At 46.0% G+C, this 27,110-nt stretch overlaps 1 protein-coding gene across 1 annotated transcript; it reads right to left on the bottom strand.

Moving 5' to 3' along the window:
* Nucleotides 1-12,554: 12,554 nt before the first annotated feature.
* On the bottom strand, nt 12,555-20,789 carry Kcna1 (potassium voltage-gated channel subfamily A member 1). Its single transcript, XM_075982707.1, has 3 exons — nt 20,672-20,789; nt 20,221-20,400; nt 12,555-19,850 (listed from the first exon to the last, which is right to left on the bottom strand). The coding sequence occupies exon 3, from the start codon at nt 19,333-19,335 to the stop codon at nt 17,848-17,850; it is 1,488 nt and encodes a 495-aa protein (XP_075838822.1). The 5' UTR covers nt 19,336-19,850; nt 20,221-20,400; nt 20,672-20,789; the 3' UTR covers nt 12,555-17,847.
* Nucleotides 20,790-27,110: the final 6,321 nt, after the last annotated feature.

Below are 27,110 nucleotides of genomic sequence, written 5' to 3'. Positions count from 1 at the left end.
CAGATAATTAATCTGCTTTTATGAACCACAAAAAAAAAACCAAGAATGCCTAAATGGAAATCTTTTCACCACTCCTGAACTCTAACAAGAAGAGGAGGATAAAAAACAGCCCCCAGTGCACCAAGGATAGTAACCTAGACACGGGCTTCTGGCTACCAGCCTGAACTGCCATTGACATGGTGTTGATTCTGTAATCTTCTTCCTTCTCTGAGACTACTTCGCCTTTCCCAGGAAGCTCTCCCGCTCCCCTTTCTCATTTCATGTGGCCATCCTTTCCACCGTGTGATTTTTAATTTACTGTATCAAAGCTAAAAATTCCCAGGAAGACACTGGGAGCCGTGTGAAGGAGAGGAGTCTGTTTCCTGCCCGCAGGAATAACAGATGGAGAACTATTTACCCTATTTTCTAAAGTCAAATGGTTAATCTGGAGGGAGGAGATATAGCTGAAGACTTTAGAACACTAAGCTCCTTGAAGAAAGCTGTCGTATAAATAATATATTATAAGCACTTAAAAATCTTACCTGCTTGCAGAATTTCCCTGAGTCCTCGCCACAGCATCCAACTTAGCAAAATGCTATTTTCTTTCCTCATTAATTCAGTGCTTATCAAACATTGTGTGCTAAACACGACCCCCCTTATCCAGGGGAACTCAGACTAATGAAGGTGACAGATATAAAGAATTACTCTAAATACATTTTTTAAAAAAGTGTTGAGATGTACTGGTAGTGATGTCTAAGCTGGTCCTTACAGACCGAATACATGTTTAGTGAAAATAAAATGAGAGGGCCAGGCAACAGCAAAGTGTCGTGCACCTACAGGCATCACACCTTAGGAACAGGTACACCACTGACAGAGCTTCACGGTCGCTCTGTGAGGTTAGGGTGGATGCAGACTGAACAGAGAGGAGACACTGGGAAGCGTTGCTGGCTGGCCAGTGGAAAGGGAAGTTCAGTGTGGCCGCTTTGCCGGGCTGGTTTTCTATCATCTCTCTTTAGCACACTAAGGGTTTGAACTCAACTCTGCCTAACTCAGAAGCATCATCGTGACATTCAAAGAAGAGAATGTTGGTTCCAAAATCATCCTTTTTCTACCACAATTGTTTAGCTAGCCAAAGCCTTAGTTTACTTACTTCATGCCCAAATGCTCCTTACACTAATAAGATGGCATTTTATATGCTAGAGAAAACTTTCGGCATTTTATATTATAATACACAGACCTGGCATATATATAATATATTATATATAGTCTTTATTTAATATATATACCATAATGTATAATCTTGTTGAAAGAAGATTTCACACATTAATTAAAAACGTGGCTTTCAACAAATTATAAGCATTCTGTTTGTACAAGCAAACGCACTTTGGAAGTCTGTGACTTTTACTAACATCCCCTACACAAACACTGAGTCAGGAGAGGCTGACTCAACCAGAACTTAAGAATAAAATACGTTAATCATGGCTTTCATTGTCATTCTCGGCAGTGCCTCACTTATGAGATCTTGCCAACTAAATTCTAGTTCAGAATCAGTTCCCCTAGTTCCCTGGACTTGTATCAGTGAGCTGCATGAGCAGTTAGACACTCGCAAAGGCTCTGCCCTTTGACAGCAGCATGAACGAGTTTATAATATATTGGTGTGACGATAAAGAACTGGATTTGAAATTCTCCCTCAAGGCAACACATCTGAGCAAGTTGGGGCATGGCAGGGACACTGCTGAGGTAAGCCGATACAAAAAGAAGAGGACTTTTAAGGTTCAGGTGAATTCTGAGAGTTGATAGTTCCAAGACACACAGCCAAGAATTTATCAGCACCTTATCTGCGGTCAGTGGCTTGCAGATGACATCAAAAAGCACATTTAGCTTCTTTTGATATGAAGAGTTCAATGATGCGATGGCAATGAAGTCATCTCAACATTTACCAGAAGAACCAATTATGAAGGCTAAGGGTACCCTCTTAGCAACCCAATGAAAGGTTTGGGAGCTCAGACTCTTTGTATCTTAAGGGGGCAATACTACTGCTGGCCACAGCGACACTCCTGTGAACATTCCCCCTGAACTGTCCCCTGAATTGGGAGCCTGGAAATACCCTTGCCTGTGGCTACAGAAACTCAAAGCAAAATGTAACAACTATGTCCCTCCTGACCTTCCCTCTTAGTGAGCTGGTACCCAGGAAATGTTGGTTGCCTGGAAACAGATGATATTCCCAGTCTTGGCATTGTCTGTTACAACTCTAGACTGGAAGGATGCTTCCCAAACTGACCCAGCCTGGACAGCACTATAGGTTGTTTTTTTTTTAACCATTGATAACAACTGTTTCTCATGCCTTCATATTGAAGATTTGTTTCTGTGTGACCCGAGAGAGAAAACTGTATATATTTCTTTATTAAATGTGAATGAAACAAAATTCTGCCTAAATCAAAGCCAAGCTGCTTGATATAACAAATTGGAAGAGTAAGGCTCTATAGTGTTGAAGCTCAGAACAGAGCCCCCCTCCGGACAGTAACCTGTGCACTTTTCATAAGGAAAAATGATGATAAATCACACTCCCTTACACACACACAGAGCCAACATTAATCACAATGGGATCCAGAACAGGTAACTCAGAACCTTGCCTCTGCACTAAACCTTAGATGGGCATTCAGGTCCCAATTCGCTAAGCCTGCAGTCCCTCCAGCTTGTGTTTCCTTGTGTCTGTTCAGTTTGTTCCTTCACCAGAAGATGCACACATCAATGGTAATGGTGTTATTTGGTTAGAGTCCTTTGGGTTTTGAGCCCGGAGAGAACCAATCAGTTTGAGGAACTTTCTCATGTTTCTAGAAAGACTGAGATGAAGTTTCTAGAAAGAAATGAACTCTTCTGTTCCGACTCAGTCTTTCCCAGCAGTCACTTTTCTAGAAGAGCCTGAGGCAGAAATAAAACCACAAGAAACTACATCTTTTCACTGATGACTAGTAATTGTTTTTAAATTAAAAGTCAGGCGGTTGCTCCACCTCTCCTCTCCTTCTTCAGAGATTTCGGGATTCTGCTTACCACATGGCCCCATGACCCTAGCAATATCAAGACACCATTGCATCCCTGACATCTCTGAAAATGGCTTCTCTTAAAAATGGCTAATCTAGTCTGACGTCTCAAGGACCCTTCAGCTAATAGGATATATTACTAAGCTAAAAGTTGGCATTTTATTCCAGAAGTCAAGCACTAAAGCGCTAAGATTCCCAGCACAACTGTTACGTGACAGACGCGATGACAGACATTTGCGGATTCCCGTTTATTCTACGATTCCTTTCAAGTCTATTCCTAATCTTACTTGTGTTTGATACAACAAGCTGGACTCTCTCTCTCTCTCTCTCTCTCTCTCTCTCTCTCTCTCTCTCTCTCTCTCTCTTTCTTTCCCAAAATGCAAATTCTCTGCATTTTGAGAATTCTCTGCATTCTCAGGTTAAAGCCTAAGAGTTCCAGGAGTCCTCATTTCTCACAGTCCTGGGGGTTCTTTTAGATCTGAGGGCAAAACAACCTGAACAATTGGTTCCCTGGGGTCTGTTTTCAGATGAAAAAAAAAATCTAAATAACTCTTGTTGTTTCTGCTCCACATGCCAAGCAGACGTTCTTATTGTGGATGCAGGTGCATGAATTCCACAGAGGGTAGCCTGAAATGGGCCGCGAAAATACTCAGGGGCTCGGCGACAGTGCCCAGAGGGCTGAGAGACTGCTTTAAAAGACTCCTTCCCACCAGCTCCCTTCCAGGCACCGCTCTATCATCCCTGTGACACATTAAGAGGAAATGCTCAGGTTGCACAAATGCATTAAGTCAGGCAGCGGTTTCATGCACTTCTCAGGGCCCTCGAAGCATTACACCACAGAGGTGTCCAGACTCGGGGAGGAGCAGGCTGCCTGCACTCCAGCCGAGCCTGTGTTCAGAACACACATTACAAAGGAGAGCGACGCCCCAGCCTGTGCCATTAGGGCCACATTAGCCAGCATCACCCATCGCCTCTGATTAATAATTGAATTCAATCCATACAGAAAAGCTCGGGCTAGGCTGGAGGAGGCCTACCATGCATTAGAATGGAGCATCTCCAGGGGCCTTCGAAGCACTTTGTCTATTTAACAAGTCAATCTATAAACTCCAGTCAAGGAGGCCTCATCAGAAGCCGATGACCCAACCGGAATGTTCCACCTGCTCACCAATTTGCCTTGCTTCCCTTGGTGCCTTTCCTTTGGCCACACGCAAGCTTATTGCTCATTCTTGGGGCAGGCTTTCGTGCACCAGTCTGGTCCCCTAATGCCCCCGGTTTATATTACACTCTTAACTCTCTTCAGGGATGTCGGACAACAAGAGTACTACCTTCCCTGAGGCCATGTTCCTTCCCAGAGCGGCTGTGTCCAAACACAGGTTAATGAGAAAACATGAAGGCTTGGCCTTCACATGCCAAATAAAGACAACTTGAAAGACCACATGAGTTTGAGTGCCTCCCCCCCAACACAAGGAAGGCTGGGCTTCTGTTTAGGTGTTTAGAGAGCTCCCTCTCTGCCCACCCTACTTTCAATTTTCCCCTCAAGTATCATCCCAAGACCATCTGCCCAATAATACACTCGCGCACACTTCTCCACCTCCAGATCTGTGACCTAGGAACTCAGTCTCCGCCTGGGAAACTAGAGGCCATTTTACCTGTCACCTAAAAGCCCACACTGAGATCAAATAAATAAACTCTCGTGGAAGTCCTTCCTAAGGTGTTAGAGATGGAAGCTGGAACGCTGGGTACCTTCCCCTCTAACTCAGACACGAGGGGACTTGGTAAGGATTTTGGAGCAGATGAATACAGATGTAATCTGTAAATTTAGGGTTTAGGGGAAATTAGATGGCTCAAGAGAACAAATCTGTGGGTTCAACTGACACTAAACCACATATATAATATCCCACAAGTATTCATTCATTTTTATGGGATCTTCCATTCATACAAATTTGAGGAGTGTTGTTCAGTCTTGCAAGAGCAAGTATTGTCCTTGGAAATCATCAATATAGCCTGACATTAGTAATTCTGGCATGCATCATGGCCAGAACAGGTGTTCTTATTATTCCCTATGTTTATAAACCAGGAAGTAAAAGTCTTCAACTCGGGAAGAAGCATATGCTTGGCCCACAAACCCAAATTCCTGCACATCCAAGGCGATAACTTAAGCCTAAGTGTTCTATTTAGGAATGTCCCTTCCTGAGTAAGAGAAAAAGCATCTACTATTTGAATCTAACACAGGAAAATAAATGGCCCAGACAGGAAATGAGCCAGTGTTCAGAGAGGGCCACAGGTCAGTCCTTTCGGGACTCCACGCTGTCCTAGAGTCACTGTCTGTCACTGTGCCTTCAAGGTACCTGTGTAGCAGCTGAAATGTTAATTCAAGATGGGGGGAATCAGAAAGATTCTCACCACAGTCACTGTGGTGAATACCCAGGGCCCAGAGGATAATGTTCCCAGCTTCTGCAAGCCAGGTTTCTTTTAATTTTCCTTTACATGGCAGATTCTCTCATTGAAACATGTCATGATGTCTTTATAAGTTTGGGTTTTGCCTCATCAAAAGGGCCTAGAACACAACCATTGCTATCGTTGGAAGTGATGTTCCATGAGGGCTGATGTAGATATGTGCTATAGCACAGGTGATGCCTGTACCATGCACTCAAGGGCAGCTAGCTGATTCGAAATCATACTATGTGGATGTATGTGCATGCATGGGTGGGTCACATGTGTGTAGATATGTCATGATGCATGAGCTGAAGCTGTAGATAGGTGTTTTTCTAGGGGCATGGGTAAGTGTTATGTGTGTGTAGTAAGAGGAGCACGGGCCTGCTTCACCCCTGAAATAATCACACAGAAATTGTATTGATTAAATTATTGCCTGGTCCATTATATCTAGCCTCTTCTTGGCCAACTCTCACATCTTGATTTAACCCATTTCTCATAAATCTGTGTATCACCACGTGACTGTCGCTTACTGGCAAGATTCTAACCTATGTCTGTCTCAGGCTGGAGATTCCTGGTGTCTCAACTCTATCCTTCTTCCTCCCAGCATTCCATTCTGTTTTCCCCGCCTACCTGAGCTGCTGCCCTATCAAAAGGCCAAGGCAGTTTTTTTACTCAGCCAATGAAAGCAACACAAATACAGAAAGACCTCCTACACCAAGTGTGCTTCTAGAAACATGAGAAAGTAATGAAAAGAACCCGGATATAATTCCAGTTATAAAGACTCTTTCAGCAGCACTTACTTGCTGTACAGTCCTTTTTCTCCATCTTCTAGTTTAGTGCCCAGCTTCATGTTTCCCTTTCATGAAAGCAGCAGGAAAACAACCATGAAGAGTCTCATGGAAAACTTTAAAGTAGGTAGGCATCACTCCTAGGGATCAGGGTGAAGTCAATCAGAACTCAGAGGCCTAAAGAGCATGTTCAGCAATCTTTTAGCAAAATTAGGTACCAACCTCTGACTTCTCAAGGAAGCAGGAATGTATGAGAAGAGATGTACCAATATGGTCTGAAGCAGAATGGATGAAGAACTTTGTTATGTGGAAGTGTTCAGTCTGTGGGTCTTGCATAGAAATGTAATTATCAATGAACTATTTTGGTTAAGCTAAGAACCACTCTCAGAACAAACCACAATGAAGCTTCATTCCCCAAGGAGAAAACATACAAACAATAGTTTGTTGAGAATCTCAGATACTGCGTTTTCTGAATTGGAGAATAGATCTCAGTCCAGAGAAGATGAGATGCCAACTCAGCTGGAGAAGTTAAGAATTACTGAAACTTGCTAAGATGTTCAGGACTTCAGGAGTAGGTGTAGATGTGTGTGACTATCCAAGCAGTATCTAGACCAACGTTTACGTGGATGTCATAGTCTATCTTAGTGAATGCCACCAAACTTCCTGGATAATTTAGTCCATAGTACAGTGAGCACTTCGATCACAATTTCGCTTAAGGGTCCATCACTTAACAAGTAATAGAATTAACCAATGAGCCACTGCTTCAGCCTTCAGAATAACCATGGGCACTGAAGAGCATAATAAGCACCAGCAATTAGCTCACTCCTTACTACTCACCAAATAAGCCAAGCGTTTCCAGCCTCCCCCATGCCAGTTCATTTTCTAAGCATTCACCTGAGAACTGTTCTGGCCAAAGACCCCACCTTCAAGCACATAAACGTTAGCACATCCATGCTCCACTATCTTCTTGCTGCAAACCCTTGAAAAATCACAAAATTGACTGGCTGTTACATGCTAAACTACCTATGTCCACTTTTGCTTCACATACAGTGAATGCTTTGACCAGAAATATCCTATTCTGATGAGTTATAACAACACACCAATCATGTAATGGAAGCTTAGTTTGGTTTTGGAATGACCAACACAAAGATTGAACAGTAAGAACACATACTTGATTTTATCCATGTAAGGAATATTTTTTTCATCTCTGTGTGCACGTGCGCATGAGCGCGCGTGCACACACACACACACACACACACAATTTTCATGTGTGGGTGCACATATACCATGGCACAGCTGTGGAGATAAGTGACAACTTCAAGTATCAGTCCTTGCTTTCCACTTGGTTTGAGGCAGGGACTCTTGCTTTTCTATTGCATGCACCAGGCTAGCTTCCCCCAAACCTCTCATGGATTCCCTTGCCCCAGTTCCCCATCATACTGTAGATCACTGAGATTACAGATTAGTATTAGCATACCTACCCAGCTTTACATGTAGTGCTGGCTAGTTTTGTGTCAACTTGACACAAGCTAGCATCATCTGAAAGGAAGGAACCTCAGCTGTGAAAAAGCCTCTAAGAGATCAGGCTGTAGGGCATTTTCTTAATGATTTGTGGGGAGGCCTTAGCCTATTGTGAGTGGGGCTATAAGAGGTCTTATAAGAAGTCAGGCTGAGCAAGCCATGGGGAGCGAGCCAGTAAGTAGCACTCCCCTGTGACATCTGCACCAGCTCCTGCTTCCATGTTCCGGCACTGTTTGGGCTCCTGTCCTGAATCCCTTCAGTGATGAACTAAGAAGTAGAAATGGAAGCCAAATAAACCCTTTTCTCTCCAAGTTGGTTGGGTCATGGTTTTTCATCATAGCAATAGAAACCCTAACTAAGATACATGAGTTCTGAGGGTCTCAAAATCAGATTCTAATATTTGTATAGCGAGTATCTTTACCCAGTGATCTATCTCTCATTCCAAGGCTATCATTTATTTTTTAAATAAGTTGATGTGATCTTTATCCTGTTATGTTTCAGAGACAGCTATTCCAGTTTCATTAGAAATGTCCTTTAACAATAAGCTAATATCCTGTAATCTTTCAAAAACAGAGGTGGGCGTCTCATCTTGGAAGGGTTGACATACGCACAACTTTCTCTGAGATTCAGAACTGTTTTTACTTGTTAATACGAAGGGGGAACATACTGTACAGTGAAATCTGAGCCTCAGATTGATTCCCTGTGAGACTCATAGAAAACAACATCGCTTCCTTGCTGAAGCAGAGAAATGATGGTGTGCCATGGGATGCAGGGGTGAGGAGAGCAATCTCTACCTCAGCAAGAGTCGAAGTGTCTTGGATTTCCACATTCTTAGCTCACTCTACTGAGAAATAAGAATTTTTATTATGAACTGCACTTTTCCCAAACAATTATCTTAAATGTAAGCCTATCCTCTTCCTTGGTCATTTCTGATTTTAATTCTGGTGGGGGACGACAATAAATTTTAGCTGGAATTAGACTTTCCTGAGGTGTTCCTGCAGTATTTTTGAACAGTGAGAATGGGCCATCTACTACAGCAAACACAGGGATACTACATAAAACCTATTTTAAAAGGTCTTAATAGATTTTAAAAAAAAAAAACTCAATTTAGCCCCTGAATGTCAGTTTCTAAAAAGATGTCTCATGAACCAAACATTCTTCCGACTTCTGGCTCAACTACATACAATAAAATGCCATAGGAAAAGCTGCCAGGAGCTTCACTGTGGCCTATATCTGACCAGTTTTTAGGAGGGAGGGGCTGGACCACCGTAGAGATGTTACAATGTACCCCTCTTATAAGCACGTCTGTAGTACGGGCTATTCAGGAAAAGACTATACTGACTCATAGATGCTCATGAGCATTGTTTTATTTTTAGTGAGGACAGTTAAGAATAGTTCTTTTAATATATTTATAAAATGTCTCTCAGACAAGCATATGAGAAAATTTCCAAGCAACATCTTGCTTTATTTCTCAATATTCACAGGTGGAAGTTGGGGGAAAAAATCGAACCAGACAACATTTCGCAATCCCGACTGAGATCATTATCACATACCTTCTGGTCCCTCAACATATTGCAAGGCAGAGTCAGCCCTTGGTATTTAGGGTCTGAAGATGGCAAACAGATTTCATGCCAAAAGCAAGGGAGGGACAGAATCAAGAAGGATGGCCAAGCATCTTGGGTCTTCTGACTGCCCCATATTATGTGAAAAATGTACTGAAGTTTCTTCTTGAAACATGTACCCCCGCCAGAGCTTCAAAATCCACCATCATCCACGCAGGCACGTAATTGCAGGGAGGAGCTGACTGCTGCTAATCCCCTCTGCAGTGTCTTCATCCACTACTACATTTAACAACATATTGTTATCTCAGCTTCTATAACACGGAAGAATGTCTTAAACATTTGGTCCTAGTATCTCTCACAGAACGCATGCAACTTCAGGGGTAATTATATCTCCCTTTCAAAAATGAGAACAGTCAAAAGAAGCCAAGTACCTATGCAGAGTCCTCTGTGACCTTTCCTTGTTTGTGCTAGTCTTTCCCAACCATAAGTCAGCTCAATAAATGCTCTACCATGGCTAGACATCAGACCTCAACTCCACCATAAACCCAGGCTATTCCTCCACCTCACACCTTGGGCATGTCCTTTAGTCTATAAACAGGAATACTCGCAAAAGCGCAACCTAATCCACGAGGGAGGTGGAGGTGGGAAGCAATATAATTAAGAAGAAGGTGCAAAGAGAGCTACACAGGCCTGAAGTGTTGCTATTAGCACCTTATGGAGAAAGGCTGTGCCTTTGACTTTAAGCAAAGTGCTGCTAGTGACTTTAGAGGTTTGTGGATAAAGAGGTGCTGTGAGGGGGTAGGCGGAAGAAGAGGAGGACTGAACCTCATTGGCCAAGTTACAACTACTTTCCAGGTTGTCGCTGGGCAAATGACCTCCAGAACACAATGCTTTCCTGAGCAGTGCATCTCCAAGATATTCTAGAACAAAGTCAGTGCTGGGGAAGGACAGCCAAGATCATGTGGGAAAAAAAATTGTTAAAAGAATATCTAGAGGCTCTTATTGGTAGAGTGTTTGCCTGACGTGTGCCAGGCTCCAACTTTGCTCCCCAGCACAGAGAGATAGAATAGAGATGGAGAGGAATGGAGATAAGAGATAGGGATGAAGTAGAGATGGGGATGGGTATAGAGATGGGAATAAGAATGGGGATGAGGATGGAGGTCGGTGGGGCTGGGGATGGGGGTGGAAAGAGATAAAGGGAGAGAGATAGGGAGACGGAGAGGGAGACTACCCAGAGTTGTGGTGTAAAAGAACTTGTCAAATTTAAAAAGTTCAAATTTCAGGAAGCAGAATAGCAAAAGCCCTATGGCCATCATTAACATGTCTATTTCAGTCTACTTGTTTATGCCACTGAGCCACATCCCCAGCCTAAAGAACCAAATTGGGGTTGGTTGGTTGGTTGGTTGGTCCGTCTTTGGAAGGTGGGATAAGAGGTGATTTATTCTGGAGCCATTTTAAGTGGCCATGAACCCACGAGCGAACATAGATTTAGGCTACCCCAAAATTCCATATTCCAACATGGCAGCAGTTCCGTGAAGTTTATAGTTTACAGAACAAACAGAGCTATAAATCAAGGCAGGTTAAAGTCCATTGGTGGGTCCATCAGAGAGGCAGGTCCGCACAATGAGGGAAGCTTCCCTATAGGCCCAGTGTGTTATCTAGTGATGTTCTTGATGGTCTGTTAAGTTAATTATTCCAAAGGATTTTATATTCATCTATTCTAAGATTCCTTTTTTAAACGCATATATTATTACATCCCTAAAAGCGAGACGAATCACTGGCATGCTAGGTCCTAAGCACCACTGTCCTCTCTTTCCCAAGAGTGTCAGATGATGGTACACACAGCCACTAGCATCACCTCTGGCCCAGCAAATGAAGAAGGACGTTCAGAAAACCAGTTCTCGGTTGGTTCACAATGGGGCTTGGTGGTGACCAGCCCAGCCATGCTGAGTCCTGTCCTCCTGAGACCTGCAGCTGGGCACTTTGCTCAGTCTGGCACTAATCTTCCTCCACACCCCACCCTCCTCATCATCTGGAAGCAGACTTACTGTAGCAAGCAGTTACCTGGCCAGTCACAAAGCAGCTGTGACTCAATCCCTCCCTGCTGTCTGTTCTCACTTCTTTGTTTGACTCCCCCTAATCCGGCATGACTACCCTTTACAAAGCTCCACGAATACCACAGCTTCCATTCAGTGCTGCTTCTGGCTTCCATCTAACTCTGTCTGCCTCTACTTCTAGACCATTGAGCTCTGAGAAACATACTGGAGGTTGTACTTTTCCTGGCTCATGTGTCTCTAGTGCCCTCAGCATGGACTAGCTCTCTTCTTCCTTCGGCATAGCCTGGCCTATAATTTGACCATAACTGAAAATCCACAGGCAGCCTCCTTTTTAGGCCAGGACTCTACGTGGCAGCAACTTGTATAGAAAAAGTAGGTTCCATCTCCAGATTACCCAGGCCATCACAGTGCAAGACAACTCCATGATGGTGCCCGGACATCCAGAGCACTAGAATTACAGCAGTCCCGAAGCATGGTACCCTCTTTTCTCTGACACAGAAGTGGAATAAGATGTAATATTCACAAGGTAGGAGAGGGGCCAAATGTTTAGGAAATGCATCAAGTCATTTGTTGAAAGAGAAGAAAGAAAAGTTAACCACTCGGGGAGTGGGGTGAGAAAGTATGCGTAAAGAACACCCAGGATCTTTGGTCTATCTACATCAAAATCACTACTAACAGCATTGTGTATCTAACAAATCATTTGAGACCATGCAATAACACTGTTGTGAGTGTGTACATGCAGCACACACACATACAAACACACACATGCATACACACACACACACACACACACACACACTCCTTCTAGGGCAGGGCTGAAGCACTGTTCCAATTCAAAGCAATTTCATCAAGAACAACTAATGGTTCTACTCCCTTTGGCTTCATTTCTTTGCCTTTTTCAAAACAGGATTTCCCACCATTTGTACAGGCCATTTCTAGGGTCTGGGACCCTATCTAAAATCAACCAATGAGTTGATCGTCAAAAGGCAAGTCCAGAGCACCTTCTTGGGTGGCAGCAACTGTTCACCGGTCCCAAAGAAAATGAGGTCACTCCCTGGCATCTACCTGGAATCATCATTGTGTCATCTGAATAGATCCCAAAGCACATGGTATGAGCAGAGCCCCCCCAAAAGACCCATTAAGACAAGACACAAAGAAACAGTCAAGGGATTTCCATGATAAGATCCTTAAAAATTATCTTTAATTGATGCCAAATATGAACAGATCATGAGATGACAGAACCAAGTAAAATTGCATAGATGAAAACTATGCGCATTGTTAGGTTCTCCATTCGTATACATTCCCTATCCTCGACCCGACATGGTAAAACGGTTAGGGCAAGGCGAGTGCAGGGGAGATGAGATGAGACATGTCCATAACTCAAGGAGGCAGCAACTGGCAAAGCCAAAGAACAAAACAGAACAGCATCAGCTTCAATGGTTTGTCGTCCTGAGGGTGCACTTCAAATGAATACTTCTCTACTTTAGTTTCCAGCCTCAGGAATACTTTATCTTTAATCTTAGAGGTATGTCACAGAGTCCACATCACTTATGGCTGCTGCATCAACAGTACCTAAACAGTGCACTGAAGAAGAAAGAGACTCCTGCAAGTTTGGGAAAGGGAAGACAGCTTGTGACCTAGCATATTCTGCAAGCTCTTTTCTTGTTTTATTTTCTTTCGTCATTCTATTTTTTTTCTCTTCTTCTGTGATTTAGGAACAAAACTTTTCTAGGTCCTTTGAAGTTTCACATCACGAATTCCCTGTGAACGCCTAAATAAAAACCACTGTGACCCGGCTTAACTTCCTCAAAGCTGTCCTAGGGGCAGCGGAGGCTAACCCTTTGCTAGCACATTGGCATTCCCATGAGTCAATGAGCAAAGAGGCCATTTGCTCTCAAGGCTTTGAACCTTGTGTCTATGCCCTGAATGAGTTTGCACAGTGGCCCAAGGTAATGGACTAGTTTTGGTTAACGATTCACTTCCTGCTTGCTTCTTTACAAACGTGGTAAGTAATGTACATTCCTTGAAGATTTACCTGAGTCATTCTGGACACGTTTGCATATACCCTGAAGTCCCGTGCTACAAATATAAATACTACTGTATCACGCCGTAGGTGGGAGTCTATCTCCTGAGATAGTTCAACCTAGCTTGTGCCCGCTCCTCCAATACTAGCTTGTTTGTCTTCTCAAAATGAATATAAATATCAAAAGGCCTCACTCTTGCTTGGAAAAGGCTGGAAGATAACGTGGTTGTTTGGCAGTTTATAGTCTTTCTAACAATTTTATGCTATGGATGGTTACCACCCACCAATTCTCACCACTCCCAGGATAAGTCATTCCTGGAAGAAAACGGGGAATTACTGTTGGCTAACGTTCCCTTTCTACTTTCTGTTCAATCCAGTCTACCAAACAAGGAACAAAACTTTCAAGTTGCTTTAAAAAAAAAAAAACATGTTCTGAGGCCTCCTATATTGAGCATGAGGTTGAAAACTAATTTTTTACTGATTCTTTTAGACACTAATTTGAAAAATTTGTCACTACACCCAACATGAAGAAAATCCATTCTGGGTTGAATGTCATTTCTACTTAGGAAAATTTCTCAGCCACCACTCAGACGCTTTTTTCTGTTCTACTCTCAAGAGGATCAAGGCTGTGGTAGCCTCTCTGCTTCGTTTCCACCACAGTGGGATCTAAACCCACCGCACAGTTCCACTTTAGAGAAACGACTGTTCACTGACTACAATATGGGAGCAATATCTGATCTGGCGTTCTGGACTAATCCACAAACACTGCCAGTAAACAGAGGTCACTGGGCTTCAGAATTCAAGTCTCGGAGGGGAGTGAGGGGAGGGTTGTGCACACAGATGTGCACAGATGGAGAGAGGGAGAGAAAAGCCAAACCCAAACAAACCTTTTCCTGGCTATAGTCGGTCTTCTAGAAATCTGAGGACAGAGGAAATGAATATCTTTGGTCTCTCTGATTCAGATCACTTGAAGTGAGTTAAGCACTTCAGAGATTCTGGGATGGCTAATAGCCACAGGATGACCTGACCCTTCCAAGGGCACCCTATTGAACTAGGGCTCTGCACGTTGGAAGAGCTGGGTTATGGCTATCAGTACATCATAAGTCTTCTCCTTCCAGAGAAAACGGGTATAAGCATCAGGGCATGAGCTATCAAGGCTCTGTACCTAAGAAGGGATGAAAGGTCAGGAAGTCTGGGGAAGGGAGTATGAAGTGGACCAAATGAGAGTCACTCCTTAGTAGGCAGTTTAGTAAAGTGCACCTTCAGGTCTACAAAGACATTTCAGCACGTTTCAGTGTAGGGGTAAGAGCTAGGTCAAAGGTCGCATGCCTATGCTACACAGACAATCCCTGTACTCCTTGTCATCCAGTTCACTGCAATGAGCTACAGATGGATAACCAGCATCCCTATCCCCCATCCACTCCAACTTCATAACAACAGCACATCCCCAAGCCCAGGCAGACTGCTTCTCCACGTGCAGCGCTTGTCCTTGTAACATATACAGAAGAGTCAACCTGTCCAGGACACAGCCACAGAGGCAGACCAAGTGTCCAGAGACTGATCAGTCTCGGCTTCATTGTCTCATCCTCTAACCCATCCATCCCATAGTACTGAGTGGATTATTGCTGTTGGCAGAGTTCTGCTGTGTCCTAGATCTCAGAGTCAAAGTAAAACTACAAGATATCCCTGGAGACTAGAGGGGGAGTTGGCATTTTTGCCCCCAACTGGAGACTTGCAAACATGTAGAAGACTAAGGTTCAAAGAATGAGCCACACATGGAGGGGTTGATACCCTGTAGTCAGAGGTTGGGCAGTCCTTGGCCCCTCATCTTCCAGGATATGTGTTGTGTTCTCCTTGAATACCCACAAAAGTTCCACAGGGAAAGAAAATGTCCTTCTTCCTTCAGTTGAGCTAGACAGCCTGGATGTCATCATAGTTTCTAGGTTGATGGCCTCACTTCTTGTCTGAAGACTGGGTGGGGGAAAGGGATGGAAGTACCAGGGAAGATTCCAGAAGAAGCCAGGCAAGGATGTAAGGCAGACAGGAGCAGGCAGCCACATGCTAAAAGCAGTATGAAGGTTCCCCACTCCAGTGTCCTTAAAAAGGCAATGAATGCCCCTTCATTGGTGAATAGCTGCTGAACTCCAGAGCCTGTGTGATATGGCGATCTTTCAGCAGGACACAGAGTCCCCATCATTCTCTGGATTCAATGGCTGGGGCAGCAGCAGTCAGAGGTCCAGTCAGTGAAGTGACTTTCCCATGGGACAATCATAGGCGCATCATAGGCAGTATCTATAGGAGGTTGGCCAAGAAGGCTGGCCTATGAGAGGTCACTGTGAGCCAAGTGTTCCCATAATTCGCAATGATACCCCCAAAGACCAGACTCTCAGAGATCTGCAAAGAGCTGTAGCTGTCAGGGAGAGGGTGGGGAGAAGGAACCACTGAACCCGAGGAAGCTCTGTCTGTCCAGAGTGGCCTTCCACGTTCCCCAAAACATTTCTCTTGTCTCTCCGATGGAGAAGAAAACAAAACAGAACAGAACAGATTTACGGTTCACTTCCAGTTCAAAGCTGGGTCTCAGTTCATATCCGGAGTCAGGCTGCCTAAGAGACCAAGTCCGGTAGATGGCCAGAGAGGCAGCACCCGCTTTCTCTTTCTCTTCTTTGGGGCTCTGAGGGTGGTGTGGCCTCCTCACAGTGGTGAAGTGACAAAGTGAGGATGGAAAAACAAACGAAACCAAAAAAGCGAAAGGTCTGTGCCCCAACCCTTCCTCCCCTTTGTTAAATAACTTCCCAGCTGAGTTATGGAGGCACTTTCTGCAGTTCACTGTGGGTACAGATAAAGGCACTAAGCAACTAGTAAATCAATTGGCTGAGTTTCTTCAGGGAGCCTCAAGGGGAGGGCCGAAGTCTCTAGACTTCAAATCATGACAGCAAAAAAGAAACCACTTCTGCTCTGGGTGCATGAAGAGATAAACATTACCACTTACATCCTAGGAATGCACCAGAAACCATGCAAAATTGCACCTTTGTTTGTTTGTTTGTTTGTTTGTTTGTTTGTTTTGCTTGTATGTATGTTCAGCTAGAAAGAATGCTTGTCTTAGGTGTATTAAATATCTTGATGACTTATTTCGTTTTCCACAGTTGTCCCTTAAAGGATGGGCGTATTGGTCCTCTCTCTGCCTAGACCTGTGCAGAAGCTTCACATTTCCCTGAGCAAAGGCAGGAAAATTGACGGGAGTGTTCCCCCACCCCCAACCCCACCCCCATTGTTTCTTTTTGGGCCCTCTCATCCCACAGACTTGTGAGTTTTAGTATTGTCTAATTTTTATTACTGAAACCATGCATTAATGAAGTCAAGGTACATCTTAATCAAATAGGCCATAATGCTGACTAAGAGAACATGCTTAGAGCTCCAAAAAGGGATTGTTCCCATCTGACTAACATGTGTACTTAAATACAGTACTTTAGTTGCTAAGAAAAGAGTTAATAAATGAAGGAGTGCACTTTTGGTGAATGCAAATGAAAAGGGAGCCTATATTCAGAAGAGTCAACTTCAACGTAAGCTTATCCCTAGTGTCTGGGTTAACTGTCTCAGCATGCTATTATAAAAGAAGTGTTATCAGATTCAAACATGCTTACCATTTAACTCTTGTGCTCTTGCAATAAGGAGGGTACGGTGGGAAGGTTTTACATCCACTTCTAAAGGTCAGGGGTCAGGGTGCAGGATTAGTGAGAAAAGACCTCTATTTGGATCATCTGCAGTCGAGAGAACTTAGCAGCTCTACAGATGAATCAACTCATTTAATCAAGTTACCCTTTTCTTAGAGAATAGACTAGGAGAATGGGGCAGATGGAAAATCCCAACGGACCGGGACCAGTAACAGATGTATACGTTGCTTTGAGAACCAGCCTTAATTAGTCCGGATTTGGGTTGCCTTGTATGCAATTCAGTTGATCAAAATAAAAGCATTTGTTCACTGGCCACTGAGGCTGTTACATGTTCCGCGGGGTACACTATCTGAAATGTGGTGTGCACTTTGCAAAGATTTTAGAGTGGAGTCCCATGCAAATTGGAATTTTATATTCCTAAGTGCTCAACTGATTTTAAGGTTTCTGAAAAAAAAAACTTATGCCAAAAGACTGGAAATATTTCAGTACAGGGAAAGCGTGAGTCTTATTCCTCACAGACTCCTTAATGGACGGCACTGAAGCCAGTTTTATAAAATACTTTCTTCTCTCATTTTTAGTAAAATGAAAATAGTTTTATTTTCTTAATGGGTCTTGAAAGCTTCAGGTTTGCCACTCCCCAGACTCACAATGCAACAATGCATTGACAGGTAAAGCATCCAAAGACTAATGGTTTGTAAGGTATCTACAGTGTGGGGCAAGAGTCACCAGGGCTTTTGTTTGGGGCTTTTGCTTGCTTGCCTGTTGCTTTTTAAACATCGGTCAGGAGCTTGCTCTTATTAACGCAGTTTTGATCAGCTGTGGTGCAGTTACCAGTTCTGATATTAGCCTGTCTGTAATGGGCTATGCTATTGTTCAGATCGTCTTCAATCTCCATGTACTCAGATTTGCTGATAGTAGAGGAGCTGCGGCGGCTGAGGTCACTGTCAGAGGCTAAGTTAGGAGAGCTAACGTGGAGCAACTGAGCCTGCTCTTCCCCCTCAGTTTCTCGGTGGTAGAAATAGTTGAAATTGGACACAATGACAGGTACGGGCAGGGCAATTGTCAGCACACCAGCGATGGCACACAAGGAGCCCACGATCTTGCCTCCAATTGTCACAGGGTACATGTCACCGTATCCCACAGTGGTCATGGACACCACCGCCCACCAGAAAGCATCGGGGATACTGGAGAAGTGCGACTCAGCTTCTTCCGCCTCGGCAAAGTACACTGCGCTAGAAAACAATATGACCCCAATGAAGAGGAAAAAGATGAGCAGCCCTAACTCCCTCATGCTAGCTTTGAGGGTCTGGCCGAGGATCTGGAGGCCCTTAGAGTGGCGAGAGAGTTTGAAGATTCTGAACACCCTTACCAAGCGGATGACCCTGAGGATGGCCAGGGAAGTGGCCTGCTCGCCCTTCTGATTTCCCTCCTGCTCAGCTATCTCCGTGCCCAGGGTAATGAAATAAGGAATGATGGCCACGATGTCGATGAAGTTCATGATGTTCTTAAAGAAGTCTGTCTTGCTGGGGCAGGCGAAGAAGCGCACCACCAGCTCGAAAGAGAACCAGATGATACACAAGGTTTCCACAATGAAGAAGGGGTCTGTGAAGATGTTGGAAGTATAGATGACTGTGGTGTTGTCGATGCGGTGGATGGTGCCCGTGAAGTCCTTGTCATCCTTCAGCTCAGGGAGAGTCTCCAGGCAAAAGATGACTATGGAGATGAGGATGACCATGACAGATACAATGGCGATAACCCTGGCAGGCCCTGAGCTCTCCGGATACTCAAAGAGCAGCCACACCTGGCGCTGGTACTCCTTCTCAGGTAGGGGGCGCTCCTCTTCCTTGATGAAGCCCTCATCTTCCCGGAACTTCTCCATGGCCTCCTCGCCCAACTCGTAAAATTTGATCTCCTCAGAGAACATGTCCAGGGGCACATTGACCGGCCTGCGCAGGCGGCCCCCTGACTGGTAGTAATAAAGGATGGCATCAAAGCTGGGCCGGTTGCGGTCGAAGAAGTACTCGTTCCTTAGGGGGTCGAAGTAGCGCATGCGTTTCTTTGGGTTGCCCAGCAGCGTGTTGGGGAATTGTGCCAGGGTCTTGAGCTGCGTCTCGAAGCGTAGCCCGGAGATGTTAATCACCACGCGTTCGCAGCATTCGTGGTCGTCGTGGTCGGCCTGCCGTGGGTAGCTGCCATCCTGGGGGTGACCCGGAGCGGCCGAAGCCTCGTCCGCATTCTCCCCCGACATCACCGTCATGATGGAAGCAGGGTGCAGGGGTGGGAGGCCAGGAGAGAGCCCGGGGTGTGAAGGAGAGAGGGAAGAGGGGTGGGGGGGACCCAGGCGCCCCCCCCACCGGAGAGTGAGTCTCCCCCACGCTCACGGGGAGGGGCTTCAGAGCCAGGAGGTTCAGAGGTCTGCAACTTTGCTAGTTACCACCTCCCCCTCCTCCACTCTGCCTTTTACCCAATTTGGAAAGCCTGAGAGCCCCCAGTGCAGCTTTATTGAGAGGTTTGGGTTTTGGGGGTGTGCTCTGTTTTTCTGTGTTGGTGAGTGGGTTTTTCTTCCTGCTCTGATTGCCTTAGCGCACACCTGCCATCGCTCTGGGGCTCGCCGCAGCTCCCCTCCCCTCCTGCAGCCCTCCTAGGACCCGGTGCAGTGCCAGCTCAGCAGATCCCCACGCCTGTCACCCCCTTTGCTGCTCCTTGGCTCTCCCCCCTCCTACCCCTCTTCGCCTGCCGCCTTCTAAGCTCTCACGGGGCAATCGATGGACGCTGCAGAGAAATAAAAAGTGATACGAGGGTAGAAGATCAGAAGCATTCCGATGGGACGAACCTATAGACACCGAAGAGCACAGACTACCAGCTTTTGTAGAACACACCGGACTTATACTGGGTTAACACATACGCACAAACAGACACACAACAGACACCCAGAAATCCAAGTTTGGAAATCTTCCATCCCACTTTTCCCCCAATGCCCAACAGCCGATCTGTTTACAACTTCGTTAAACTGGAGATCGGAAAAGCGCTTAGAGATGCTGGAGGAGCTCCGGGCCCTGGGCAGCAACCCCTCACCCTCAGCCTCCCCCACCCTGTCACCGTAACCTCGAATTCTGCAGCCCCGAACTGGGAAGCTCCCTACCTGGCCGGCCGGCTTGGCGCAGGGGCGGTGCTGAGTCGGCTGAGAGTCGGAATGCGGCAGGTCTTCACTGCAGCAGCCGGAGCGAGCCACGGCCACCTCCACAGCAGCATCCGAGAGGCACCGGGCACCTCGCGGTCCGCGTCCTTCCTCTCTCAGGGGTCCGACCGTTTTATAGAGCAGCTACGGGGGAAATGTCCGTTCCCTACCCCCATTCTCACACGGTGCAGGCAACCTGGAGGCTCTGATCTCTCTCCGGTGCAAGGAGTTCCGGAAGATGCGGGGTGAAAAAGCAAAAAGGCCACCCTCTCCCGAGTCACCCAAGCAAATGGCGCTAAGCAGCACTGTCGCCCCCTCCGAACACTATGGGAGCCCTTGATTCGATCCCGAGGGAGGCGGGCGGCCCAAAGCCTGGCTCTACATGGCTCTAGGGTCTCCGCACCACCGCACGAACCTCGCTCCACGGCGTGCCCGGAGCCTTCAGCAGCTCGGAGTGGGGCAGAAAGCGTGCGGCCGCAGGTCCGCACGGTCCATTTCTGGGCGCTGCAAGATCAGCAGAAACCTGAGAAAGCGCCTGGAATGCGGAGCAGCGATTGGCCCACCCGGGCGTGGGTTGGGGAGGGCGGGGGAGGGCAGGAGCGAGGAGGTAGATGGAAAATATGAGGGGGTGGTTTGGCAGAGGGGGGTTGTCATTCAGTTCCCATCCTTGCCAGCACAGCTTTTCTTCTTTTTCCCTCCTCTCCCCCTCAAAAAGCCCACCACCAACTCCTCTTCCCCGGTGGCCCGCAGCCCCGCCCACGCACGGCCCTTAGCTGCGCGCGCGACCTTCCCCGGGAATTTCACATTGGAGATGGTCAGGTCCGACGCAATGCAGGCGGTGATGTCCCTGGCAGAACTCCTTGGACCGGTCTGCTTTGGATGCAGTCACACAAGCAATCCTCTGGCATCCCGCTCCTCGTTGCCACCCCGCCCCTCCCCCAGGGGCCTCTCTGTCCAGCCCACCCTACTTACACCCTACCCCAACCTCCAAGTCAGCCGCACTCTGAAGGGTGCAGAGTTTGGTTAGAACCCTGCAGTTGAGGATCCCCGGGATTCATCCACGTAGTGTTACTGCGAGAAGGTGGTACTAAGTGTCTGTTCATCTTGAACCTACCAGAGGGAGCTGAAGTTTTCTTACAGTCAAAATATTCTGAAATGCAGAGAATATTATGGGGGGCGGTGGGCGAAGATGTCGTGGGTTTGTGGATTGTCTGCCAACTTGGTGCTAATTGGAACAAACCTGAGAAGAAGCAAGTCGCCCATTTGTCTCCCATCCTCGGTCCTGCCTCCCGCACGCTCCATCCACCCACTCAGTGACTCTCTGCCCCCTCAGGACCACTTTCTAGGCTCTGGACATATTCGCGCAAGTGTTCCTACAGAAGCTCAGGGCAGTCTGAACTGGGGACCTGCGCGGCGTCCCCAGAGGCGTTGTGCCTGGGAGATTGGGAGGAGGCAGCCAGCAACTCTGGTCCTTCCAGCTGCCTCTGAGCAGCCCGCAAGAACCCAGAATCGCCGCTGATTGGTTCCTCGCCCGGCCTTCGCACCGCCCCTTCGCACCACCGCGGCTCGAGTCGCCTCCCGCCCACACCACCCACCTCTTTAATCAAAGCCAATGATCGCATCCTCCTGGCTCTATTGTGGCTAGTGAAAGGCAGGGGACTTTACAAGGATCCCGGGGATACAGCTAGTTAAATCCCTCCTCCAGATTCAGAGCCCGGCTTTCCTTTCAGAAAAATAAGTGTTTGTTCTCTCCTCTCCTCCAGATTCCGACCTTGGCTTTTCTTCGATGAACAGCAAGTTCTATCGCACACTACTCCTTCCCACCTTAAACTCCACCCAGTGCACACTGGTTCCTCCATCCCAGAAACTCCATGCCCTCCCCTTCTTCTGCACTGAAGCTCTATTGATGAAACAAAAAAAAGCAGTAAATGCGAGGCTCTACCATGAAATGCCGAGTACTGTGGTTTGGTGGCGACTGCAGCTCGAATCTCACTATGAGCCTGCTGCGTGTAACAAGCTTTGCCTGGTCATGTCCTAGCAGGGCACGTCCGTCTGTCTTCCCCGTTCTTCAAGAGTTTCACTGCGGTGCTCTCCCACTTCTTCCTGCTCCTGAATCCTAGTTTCGTGCGCACGGCCTGGTCCTGATGCATCCCTTATTGGAAAAGTGTCTCAGACGACATATTATCCCAATTCATAAATTCAGAGCTGTATATGATACCTGGGTCCTCCACATGCCTAGTAGATGTTATTAAAGTGGGACTTGAATCTCCAAGGAACTGGGGGAAAAGTTTTGGAGATAAGAATTCAGCATTTTTCACATGAATCCTCTGCTGCTAGGGATATGAAGGCACTCAAGCATTCAACAGAAGTTTGCTCTGTCCCAACTATGAGCCAGGCACGTCCTAGACTGTGTGGCCAGACAAGACACACAGGTCCCAGAGGACAGAGTGCTTACATTCAACGGGAGGCACAGACAATGAATCAATAAACCTAGAAAGTAGGTCCAGTACTAGTATGGGTTTACAGACAAGCAGGCCCCTTTCTGCAGAGGGATCAATAGAAACCCAAAATAGGAACCGATGGATAAAAGAGCAGACTGATAGAAGTATGAACAAATTTTAAAAAAAAAGGCAGTAAAGACCTTAGGAAACAAAGGTCATCATGGGCAGAAAGAAATTACCCAGGAAGAAGGCTGGCGGGTGGATCATTCAGGGGTCCTTGCGTGCCAGGAGGGGGTGATCATTTTATTTGGGTTTTAATGTGAAGATGCTGAAAGACATGCATCAGTGTGACAAAACAGAACGTTTGTGTTGGGGAGGATGTCCATTTGTTTGCATTTGTTATTGTTTGAAATGGCACCACACTGAAGCTCAGGCTGGCTGCAAAATCATAGCAACCCTCCTGCCTCAACCACCCTAGTTTGGGGATTACAGGCATGAGGCATCACACTCTGCATAGTTTTGTTTAACTTTTTAAAATATTTTATTTTTCATTTATGTTCGTTTAGTTGGGGGTCGCATGTATGAGGTCAGAGGACAATTTAGAATCAGTTTTCTCCCTCTGTTATGAGGATCTCAAGAATCAAGGACAGGTCGTCAGGTTTGGTGCCGAGCACCTTTACCCACTGAGCCATCTCATCAGCCCTGCTTTGGAGTTTTAAAAAATTACAAGAATTATTGGAAACAGGACACTGGCACGGTAGGGGTCACGAGCAGTGCTATGTTAGACTAGAGAGCATGCTGGAAAGATCTCGGAATTGCCTTATGTTTTCAGAGGAAGTAGAGTGGGGATAGGGGGAGAGAAGGGGTTCACCAATGTCACCTAGGCTTGTGGCCTCAATAACTGGACAGGTGCTAATATCATGTACTAGGATAGAGTCTGAGTTCATTTCTCCCCCATCTGAATGGGAAGCCTGGAACTTTCTACGTGCCCCTCTTATTGTCTGGCATGTTCTCCTCATTTAACTATCTCCACTGTAGACACTAACGGAAGAACCAACTCTGCAGGCAGCCACAGTTTGCCTGTAAGGGTTGCCACACTGCAGTGAGTGGTACCTGCTTCCCCAAAACTACAAAAAGGGCTGCAGGGAGCCAAACAGGCATCTGGAAGTAAAATATTGTCTCAGTAAACAGGTGGAACCTGACCTTATATGGGATGCAAGCTAAGATGGAATTGAAGAACCTGTCTACCTTTGTTCTTCTCAAGGGCAACCGGCCATGTGATCCAGCCACAGACCTCTGTGTTCACAAAACAGTGGCCAAGACGGTAGGTTGTTGCTTTGTCCCCACCTCCCTCGCTTCCATATTTCCATGGCTTGGGATCACAGTAGCTACTAACCATTTAGCCCTTGGGTCTTGTCTCTGATAATGCTACACGGGGACCTTCACTGAGGCTGGGGAATGAAAGCTTGTCTGGGACATGTTCAATTGGAGATGACAGTGAAATATATACGACGAGCATGCATTAAGTCAGAGAGGTGGAGCTCAGTAGAGTGGGTTTCTCGTCCGCCATGATGACATCTGGGCTGTCACAACCCAAACCATCTCCATCCCTTGTCAAGGTCACCTTCAGTTGAGGACTGTGAGAAGAAGAGGTCCTCGGGAAGAGCCCTTGAGCTTGAGCATAAAAAGACTGGAAATGTGTTTGCATCTTGTGCTCCAGGACACTCTAATGCCAGGAGACCGGTTTAAAAAAAGAAAAAAAGAAAAGAAAAACAAAAAGCCAGTAAATGGTCAGAGAGCAACTGGGCAGCGTAAGCAAGGAGAACATGAGGCTTCTGAAGCCAGATGAAAATCTGTGCTTCCAAGGGAATGGGATCAACCAAGTGTTTGGTGCTGCTAACATGGTAAGGAGAATAAGGAACTGGGATGTACTGCCAGCTTGGAGATGAAGAGCCAAAAAGAAATAGAGGGAGAGATGATAGCAGGAGGTAAAAACAACTCTGGGTTTTGGATGTCAAGAGAAACAGAGGGTGGGGTAGCGGGCTGAAGGAAAATGGAGGGTAACAAGCCTTTCAAAAAAGATAAGCACTATTACAATACATTTGTATGCTAATGGGAATGATTCAGTAGAAAAGGAAAGATCGTTGACGCAGAAGAGGAAAATTAGAGCGTGTAATTGAGAAGGAAGAGGGAGAATGGGATCTAAGATGAAAATACCCAATTGGCCTTGGGAGAGGACAGTTATTCTACAAAAAGAGAAAAAGAGGGAAGGAGGAGGGGCATGGAAGAGGGGGTGGGGCTGTGCACAGTTGAGAAAGGTAACTGAATAAATGTGGTTGTAGACTTTTTTGGACATCATTTCCACCGCCAGAAAAAAAATCTCTGCAGGAAGCAAGTACTACCCACCTAGGAGAATAAAAGGAGCTGTTAGGGGGATGAGGGAAGCAACGCCAGGGGCTGCCTGTGGTGAAGCAATCAGTCCTGGCTTGTTTGACAGAAACTTGGATGTGAGTTGACACAGAATTAGTCCTGATGATCTTTTATGAAAAGATGTGTCGCTAGCTCTAAATATAGCCTCCTTCTTGGATTGTTTTCTTAATTGTCACGAAGTGGCAGTGAAGAAGTTGTCTCACCGGGAAGGGGTGTCCGTGAGGACTTATTCCCACCCTGCTGAGGGCAGTGCCACAGCAAGGAAATCGCCAGGCTCTTTGGGCTTCATCTATCGGCACAGCTTTGGGAAGTACCGCCAGACAGAGTCAAGGCGGAGCTGTAAACAGTTATATAGAATTACTAGGGGTCAAAAAGAAAAGCATGGAAGTCACTGACGCCAAGATGACAGGGAGCAACATATCTGGTCACAGGGATCCTAGATTATTTTCCTTTTGTTAACATTTGTGATTGTTGTTGAAGGCCCTGAAGCCCCAAGGGCCATGAAGGAAAGCTAGTTATGGGGGAAAGGGTTCATTTTGCTTACAGATCACAGTCTGTCATCAAGGGAAGATGAGCCAGGAACTCAAGGCAGGAGTTTGATGCAAAGACCATAGAGGATTGCTGCATATTGGGTTGCCCAGCTACTATTCGTATACAACTAAGGTCCCTGTCCAGAAATGACACCAACCTCAGAGAGCTGGGGCTCTTCACATCATCATCAGGAAAGTACCCCACAGATATGGCCACAAGCCAATCTGATGAAGGCAAGTCCTCTGCTGAAGTTCCTCTTCCGAGGTATGCCAAGTTGACAACCAACGTCAGCCACCATAGCCACCTAAACATCTAACATTTCCACCCCTTGTTTAACAATAAGGAAGTGAAATTTTGCATCTGTTAAGTGCAGCAGCTATATCACAGGCTGCCATAAGAAATCAAATTCTGATCAGTGCTGGGTACCGAGTTCATGCTCACCAAAACACCATCTCCCTAAACAAGAAGCCCAATAGCTCAGGAAAAGCAGTACTTTACATGAGCCTTTAGTTTACACTCACAGGGACAGAACATTTCCTACATATTCAAGAATTAGAAGAAAAAGCAAATGCTAACTCTATCGTCAAGAGTTGCTACAGGAACTTTTAAAATTCATCTGCCTCATAATAAGTGACACAGGACTATTTCAACATAGGCTAAAACATGTGTCCCTCTTATTTATGAACATGTATTGTATATGTATATTTAGTTGTATACTTATTATGTGATATAGATATATATGGTACAGACAGAAGTGCGTGGGTGACAGCCCTGGACAATGGTGATCTTTTGGAAGGAGAGGAAATGAATCCTGTACGTCTATGTTTCTTCCTACTGGCACTTTCCAGAAACCGTATAGAGAGAAAGAACATAAGCAAGGTCTGCAGATCTCCCTGAGCTGAGGACTGGACTCTGCAGAGGCAACAGTGACCGAAAGTCATGAGGGGAAGCATCAGAGAAGAAGAAACCTTGCCACTAAAAGGAAAGATCAGGGATCACCCGCAGGGCTCCCCATTTAATTCTGCTGCTCCGTGATAACTATCCTGGTGTGGATTCAAAGTTGATGGGGCAGAGTTATTAGTCTTCTTAAAGGAGCCAATGCAGTTTCCTACAGGGAACTCACAGAGACCCTGTACAGTTAGAAAGGATGTTTGACAAAATTCAAGCATGCATCCACGATTAAAAACAAAGCAAAGGAAGCTTTTCCAGGATGCGAAGGAACTTCCTCAACCTAATGAATGACATCTGGAAAGATCACCACCAGCAAACACCACTCTTGGAAAGGCTGACCGCTTTTCTGTGGAAAGAGGCATGAATGTGTTCCCCCTGTTTATTTAACAGTGCATTAGAGGTCCAAGACAGTGCAGCAAAGAGAAATAGAAGACGTATGTGCTGGAAAGGAAGGAGGGAAATTACCGTTGTTTGTAAATAGCATGATTGTAAGTGTGGGAA

This window comes from Microtus pennsylvanicus, chromosome 8 (genome assembly GCF_037038515.1).
Source record: "Microtus pennsylvanicus isolate mMicPen1 chromosome 8, mMicPen1.hap1, whole genome shotgun sequence".
Taxonomy (NCBI): Eukaryota; Metazoa; Chordata; class Mammalia; order Rodentia; family Cricetidae; genus Microtus; species Microtus pennsylvanicus.
This window is presented reverse-complemented; position numbering and strand designations above follow the sequence as displayed.

What these genes read in the sequence shown, in the direction of transcription:
- Kcna1 (XM_075982707.1), bottom strand. Translation starts at nt 19,335, where the DNA reads ATGACGGTGATGTCGGGGGAGAATGCGGACGAGGCTTCGGCCGCTCCG.